A 7,406-nucleotide genomic window follows, 5' to 3' on the forward strand; every position below is an offset into this window, starting at 1 on the left:
TGTAGTGAAAATCACTACATGGGCTCAGGAACACTTCCCTAAACCATTGTCTGTTAACACAGTTTGTCACTGCATCCACAAATGCAAGTTAAAACCATATATAAACAATATCCAGAAACACCTTCTCTGGTCCGAGCTCATTTACAGTATGTTGGACTGAGGCGAAGTGGAAAACTGTTCTGTGGTCTGACAAAACAGAATTGATATTCTTTATGGAAATCATGGGCATAATATAATATCAATGTTTTTGCAAGGATCATTGTCTATATTTAAACCCAACTGAAAACCCATGGTCCACAGGCACAAATCTAATGATATAAAGGAGTAAATACTGTAGTTGGCAAAGGAATATGGTGGAGTCAGTCAAGATCCCTTTAAACTGTAATGCTGTTATTCTTTCTGGGGCAGGCATCAAAAATATTAAAAGTCAAATGTTTAAATTAAATTTTACAATTCTCATTTTCATGAAAGGTGCCAATGATTCTCAAGGGTACTGTAGCTGGGAACAAGATAGTCACACAAGGCATCTCTGTGATATGGTGCAAACCCACAGCATATAACACCACACCTCCACAAAAATCTCTGAGATAAAAATCTGCATAACAGCTTACATTAGGCAGAAATGAACTGGGTGGTGGCTTAGAGGCAAAGAGTCAGTCATTTTGACAGATATGAAGATTAGCAGCATCTGAGCATGGAAGGCTAACCTTTAATTAAACTTATTCACCCCATTCCTTTACAGATTCTAGGATGCAGGAAGGCAGTGACAACTATTCACAATGGAAAATATTTCAACTGTTTTAATGTTCACCCTCTCTGGTTTAGATAGAAGCATGGAAAACAGATATATGTTTTTTTCTTTGACAGCATTGGCTTATAATTTTATCTTACTGTGTAATATCACCATAATTTTCTGTATTGCCTCAAATAAGCAGCTTCATGAGCCTATGTACATATTTTTGTGTAATTTATGTATAAATTCCCTCTATGGTACTTCTGGTTTCTATCCTAAATTGATGCATGATTTGCTGTTGCATATTCATACTATTTCTTATGCAGGATGTCTGACTCAAATATTTGTTATTTATTCATCTGCTTTATGTGACTATTCCACTTTAACAGTAATGGCCTATGACAGGTATGTGGCAATATGTAGACCACTAAAATACCACTCAGAAATGACAAACCAAAAAATTGTGAAATGTATCCTTTTTTGTTGGCTTGCACCATTTTTTTCCATGGTTGTTTCAGTCTTGTTAACATCAAGACTAACCTTATGCGGCTCAAATATTGACAAACTATATTGTGAAAATTGGGCTGTTGTTAAACTGGCATGTTCCTCTACTACAGTGAATAATGTAATTGGGTACATAGTTATAATTGTGTATTTTGGGCATGCAGTGTTGATTGTTTGCTCATATATTCAGTTGATTGAAAAATGTAAAAATTCACAAGAGAGCAAATACAAATTTATGCAGACTTGTTTGCCACACCTGCTGGCATTGTTCAATGTTACTATTGCTTTGCTATTTGATGTCTTTTACAGTCGATATGGCTCACCTTCCTTTCCACAGGGCTTGAGAAATTTCTTTGCACTGGATTTCCTATTTATGCCCCCAATTTTAAATCCCATTATTTATGGACTAAAACTGACTAAAATACGTAAGCAGGTCATGGGAATACTTTTCAGTCATTGCTGTTGTCAAAACTTAAAAAGTTAAAACCTTTTCTTTTCTTTTTGATTTGACTCTTGTTATTTAAAAAAAAGCCCAGTGAATTCAGAATGATAGGAAGCTAAAAAGCTCATGTATTTGAAACAAGGTGGAAATCTTCAGAGATTAGAATTAAGAGCGTTAGCGCAATATAAACATGTAAAGTGTAACAATATACTTCTCAAAAGCATGTTCCTCATTGTTTGGCAAATTGCTTATCTGTGCTTATTTGCCCAATCTCCCCCCCCCCCCCCCATCTTTCTTTTATTTGCAGATTGAATTTATTGTTTGTAAGCCAAGAAAAAGAGCTATACCTACTGAGTGGTAGCATGCATACAAACTTATCCATTGAAGTCTAAGTTTTCTATAAAACAAAGCAAATATCAAGAAAATATTGGCACAGATTTAAAAATTAAAAAAGGCAAAGTGAGAACAAAAACCTAAATTGTTTTGTGTTTGTGCTTTATATGAAGGTTCCCATTATTTAATTAATCAGTTAACATTAACAAACATCAACAGCATTAAAAGCAAGTAACATAACAAATAGTAATTACAATTACTTTATAAAGTAATATTTAAAAAACAAATTAAAATAAATTATTTAATAATAAACCAACAACTATGCTAACTATCTGTATTAACCAATAAATACATACAATCAATGAGTAAAATTAAACCCGTAATTACCAGTTAGAAACAACAATGTCCATCCATTATCTGTAACCACTTGTCCTGTGCAGGGTCACGGGCAAGCTGGAGCCTATCCCAGCTGACTATGAGCGAGAGGTGGGGTACACCCTGAAGACCCGATCATCGCAGGGCTGACACACTGAGACACACAACCATTCACACTTACACCTACCATCAATTTAGAGCCACCAATTAACCTAACCTGCATATCTTTGGACTGTGGGGGAAACCGGAGCACCCAGAGGAAACCCACGCAAACACAGGGAGAACATGCAAACGCCACACAGAAAGGCCCCCATCGGCCACTGGGCTTGAGCCCAGAACCTAGTTGCTATGAGGTGACAATGCTAACCACTACACCACCATGCCGCCTGGAAACAGCAATGTAATTAACATATGTGTGGTTGCGGTTTGTAGGTTAACAACCTACTATGTACAATGCACAATGCTGTACCTGTAAGAACATTGATGGTCATATCAAATATTGATTTGTGTTGCTTACAGTTTACTGCACTTTATAATATATTGATTTGTTGGTTCTAGTATCTTGAGCTCTGACTATGACCTCTCTCTTCATACATATTTATAGTACAAAATCTTTTATCTTTGATTCTGGTTGTATTTGCAATACTTCTACTCAGTAAGATATTAGAGTGACATCAAGTTTTCAGTGTAGATGAAAAGAGCCTGGGTTTGACATATGTACATGAGCATCTATTAAATGCTCTGGAATGCAAATCACAATTCAAAGGCTGCTGTAAAATAGTGGACCAAGTTGAGAAATTAAGAGATAAATATTAATAAATGAAGTTCTAATCAAATAAAAACTTGTCAGAATATTAGTGGTGTGGAGGGCATCGATACAACTGAAATGACATTACATTTTCATCATCATGCATCATGTAGCAGTTTATCAGAGAACAATTAGGCAAAAACAAAGAAGGACATTCCATGATCGGGGGGATTCCAGAAAGCAGGTTTAACAAGCTCCGAGCCTAACCATGAGCTTTGTGTTGATAACTGATATGGAAAACCCCAGATTTTCAGTTCCAGAACAGCTGGCCTGAGTTAGTTCAATCAACTCAGAGTGCGTTCACGCTGAGTTAAGTGCATGCATGACAAATATAAAAATCTATCATCAATGGAGCTCTGATACTATGATTCACCATGGCAACTGGCAAGAAGAAAAGGTCATCCACCTTCCAGATTTCCTAAAGTCTGGTGCAATTGCCCCTGGGGGTGCACAAGGCAAAAAAAAAAATTAGTGGTGGAAGTTATAAATAATAATTTCTAAACATCTGAAGTCAAAAGGATACCCCATACAGCTGCTTCAGGCTCAGCAGGCTGGAGGACATAGTGAGAAACTCAGAGTTTCTTAAAGAAAACAGTTACCTTGGCAAACAACCCAAAGTTTGAGTTACCTCTCTTTCTTCAACCCAGAGTTTCCCTTATCTCAGGGTTAAGAAACTCAGAGATTTCACCAAAGCCCGCTTTCTGGAAATCCCCCTCCCCGATACACAGTAATAGGTCTAAATACCTATTGAGGCAAATGCCTAATGAGGCAAAATGCATGATAAGACAAGACAAAGACACAGGATGGTATCAATAGGAAAACTAATCAAGCGCTAAACAGAGAACAGGTGAATGGAATTGGGAAATAAATCTGCAATTGGGAAATAAACCAGTTGGGGGGCAAAACTAGACTCACAACAAAGTCATATGTTTAAACAAACAACACGAGAATAACATTCATCGAATTTTTAAGCATACTGCTTGCCAAAAGGGGAATTAGTGATATTATGGGGGGGAGAAGTGTCATGCTGCGCCCTGGACTTCCACTAAGGAGATTTATTATCTCCCAGTTCAGCACTAATCCGGATCTGGGACGGGACTTCCATCTTACCAGCATTCACTTCCTGGTTTGCTCTGCTGTGTATAAAAAGGCCATTCTCAGAAGGGGACTTTGCCAGAACGTGTAGTTGGTTTTTCATGTCGTCTCTGCGCCATTATTGCTTCTTGGATTTTGCTCTCTGTTTTGCCTGTTTCTTGTCACAGTTTTTTGCACTACGTCTTTGTCTTTTTTCATGTTTGTTGTGCTACATTTTTGTCTCAAGTTTTTTTGTCTGGACTATTTTTTATGCTAGCATTTTTTGTCCTTCCCTGCCTCGTTTTTTTGTCCCTAGCTTTTTCTGGATTATTTTTGGTTTATTTTTTACTCCTATTAAATCTATTTTATTATTGGAGTTACTGGTCTGTGTTCTGCTCTTGGATCCTTCTCACCACCCATAACAGTATGTTCTGGCCAAGATGGATCCAGCAAAACTGAACCATCTGGGAATGGCTATGCAGCAGCAAGGAGCCCTCCTCAGGACCCACCAACAGGAACTCAAGCAGATCACCCAGAACCTGGCCACCCTGTCCAACTCATTCAACCTTCTAGCCACACAACTCCAGCACTCCCAAGCCGTGCCTACCCCTGCCCAGCCACCTCCTTCACCTCCTGCCACCGCCGCTCACCATGAACCGAGACTTCCTTTGCCTCAGCCCTACAGCGTGGAACCAGGTACCTGCAGATCTTTTCTGTCTCAGTGTTCATTGATCTTGGTGCTACAACCCATGGCTTTCCCCACAGAACGCTCCCGGGTAGCTTAAGTCCTCACGCTCCTCACCGGCAAGGCCAGGGAATGGGGAACAGCGGTCTGGCATGCTGACGTGTCCTTTTGTTCCAGCTTCAAGGACTTCTCTGAGGAAATGAGGCAAACATTCGACCGCTCTCTGTCCAGTCGGGAAGCTAGGGAGCTCATGGAGCTGTGGCAGGGGCCCCGATCTACCTCGGACTATGCCATCGAGTTCCGGACATTGGTGGCGTCAGGCAACTGGAACGAGAGTGCCCAGGTCGACGCGTTCCTACATGACTTGTCCAACATCATCAAGGATGAAATGGTATCTTGGGAACTGCCGTCAGACCTCGCCACTCTCATGGACTTCACCAATTGTATCTCCTATAATGTAGGAGAGAGAAGAGCCGCCTCAGCTGCAACTTCTCCCCACTGTTAGGACTGGGACTGTTTTGGCCTCTAGAGGCCGCTGTTATGTTTATCTTGTCATGTTTGTTTTGGCCTCTAGAGGCCGCCACTGTGTTGTGTTTGTCTTGATTGCCTGTTTCCTGCCCCGCCCTGTTCCTTAATTGTTTTGTGTATAAATACCCCTCTGTTTGTTCCCTTGTCACGGAGTCTTTATGCTATGTTGTCTAGTGCTAGTTTCCTCTGTCCCACGTATCTTGCCTGTGCCCTTGTGTTTTTGATGTTTTTGCTTTCTTTGGACTTTGTATTTTTGATCTTCTGAGCGTTCTGCATTTTTGCCTTTCCTTTTGTTTTTTGGGACTTTGAACCTTTGGATATTTTTATTTTTGGTCATCTGAGCTTTGGATTTTCTTTTTGTTTTTTCCATCGGATTGTATATATTGTAAATAAACTGTTTTTTGATACTCTACCTATGCCTCACGCCTCTGCACTTGAGTCATCCCCCTGGTGGCCTAGTGGGGGTTTGCTGGATTATCACACCAGTGACCCGGGTTCGAATCCCAGCAAAACCCTAACAGAAAGACTCCGTCATGACCGACTCAGCAGAGGCTTCTTCAACTGTCTACCCGGCTAACCTTCAGGGAATGATGGCCGCGGTAACACGCCTCGGATCCACCATGGACACTCATGGACGGACTCTTGCAAGCCAACATGAGACCCTTGCTCACCATGAGGTACTGCTTCAGCAAATTGGGAAAACCCTGGCACAGCTGACTTCTCTGCCCCCATCTCCTGCGCCTGATTCTGCTCCAGTGCCTCCTGCCATGCTGCCTCCTTCACCTTGCGAACCTAGCCTTCCTGCACCACAGAGGTATGATGGCAAGCACAGTGAGTGTCGGAAATTCCTTACCCAGTGCCAACTCACCTTTGAGCTCCAGCCTACCACCTACACTATGGATCGCCGCAAGATTGCCTTTGTGATAACCTTGTTAGCTGGTAAGGCACGAGCTTGGGCAACAGCCATCTGGCAGAGAGTGCTCTGATTTCCAGCTGTTTACGGAGGAGATGCTTCGTGTCTTTGATCAAGCAGACATCAGTAAAGACGCAGCCAGAAAGCTCATGTCCATCCGGCAAGGAGGAAGCGTCGCAGACTACGCCATCTCGTTCCGGACGCTCACAGCAGTAAGTGGATGGAACGAGACTGCCCTGGTTTCAGCCTTTCACCATGGTCTGTCTCACCTCATCAAAGACGGTCTGGCCTCTATCGGATGCCCAAGTGACCTCAAAACACTGATTTCTCATGCCATTCGTCTGGACAACAGGATTAGAGAACGCCGCCAAGTCCTGAGTCTCCCTGGCCTCACTGCCTCAACATGGAGCCCGTCTACCTCCTCCAGTGACTGTCCAGAACCCATGCAAGTGGGCCATACTCGCCTCTCCGCATCTGAGAGGGAGCGCAGAAGGAGGGACAAGTGCTGCATCTACTGTGGCAAGCCTGGTCACTTCCAAGCATCATATCCTAAGCTCTCGGGAAAAGGACCGCCCCATCCAGCTGAGGGAGGGTTGTGATGGGGCCTACCCTCTCTCCCGGACTTCCTGGCCAAGGAATCTACATCCCAGTTTCCATCTCCTGGAGTGAGTCCGTCCACTCTTGCCAGGCCTTGTTAGACTCAGGGGCGGCTGGAAACTATGGATATCCACTTCGCCCAAAGTATCAATGTCCCAACTGCACCTCTTGAAGTCTCACTGTCTGTGTCTGCCCTGGATGGCCAAGCTTTAGGTGATGGAAGAGTCACCCAAGTTACTTCTCCAGTCTTTCTCCAGTCTCAAGGTCACAAAGAAGAAATATCACTGCACCTTATTCATTCACCTGAGTTTCCAGTTATTCTAGGCCTTCCTTGGCTTACTTGCCACAACCCTCGCATAGACTGGGTAACAAGCCAGGTTGTGGAATGGGGTCCTGCATGCCATGCCTCTTGTC

At 42.5% G+C, this 7,406-nt stretch overlaps 1 protein-coding gene across 1 annotated transcript; it reads left to right on the forward strand.

The window, feature by feature from the left end:
* Nucleotides 1-776: 776 nt before the first annotated feature.
* LOC132864691 (olfactory receptor 1D2-like) lies at nt 777-6,520 on the forward strand (the record flags this gene model as incomplete). The annotated part of the gene is made up of 2 exons (XM_060898105.1): nt 777-1,670; nt 6,491-6,520. Coding segments are annotated over exons 1-2 (921 nt in total), but the record flags the coding sequence as incomplete, so codon positions are not given.
* Between the last annotated feature and the right edge of the window lie 886 nt (nt 6,521-7,406).

This window comes from Neoarius graeffei, chromosome 17 (assembly GCF_027579695.1).
Source record: "Neoarius graeffei isolate fNeoGra1 chromosome 17, fNeoGra1.pri, whole genome shotgun sequence".
In the NCBI taxonomy this organism is placed as follows: Eukaryota; Metazoa; Chordata; class Actinopteri; order Siluriformes; family Ariidae; genus Neoarius; species Neoarius graeffei.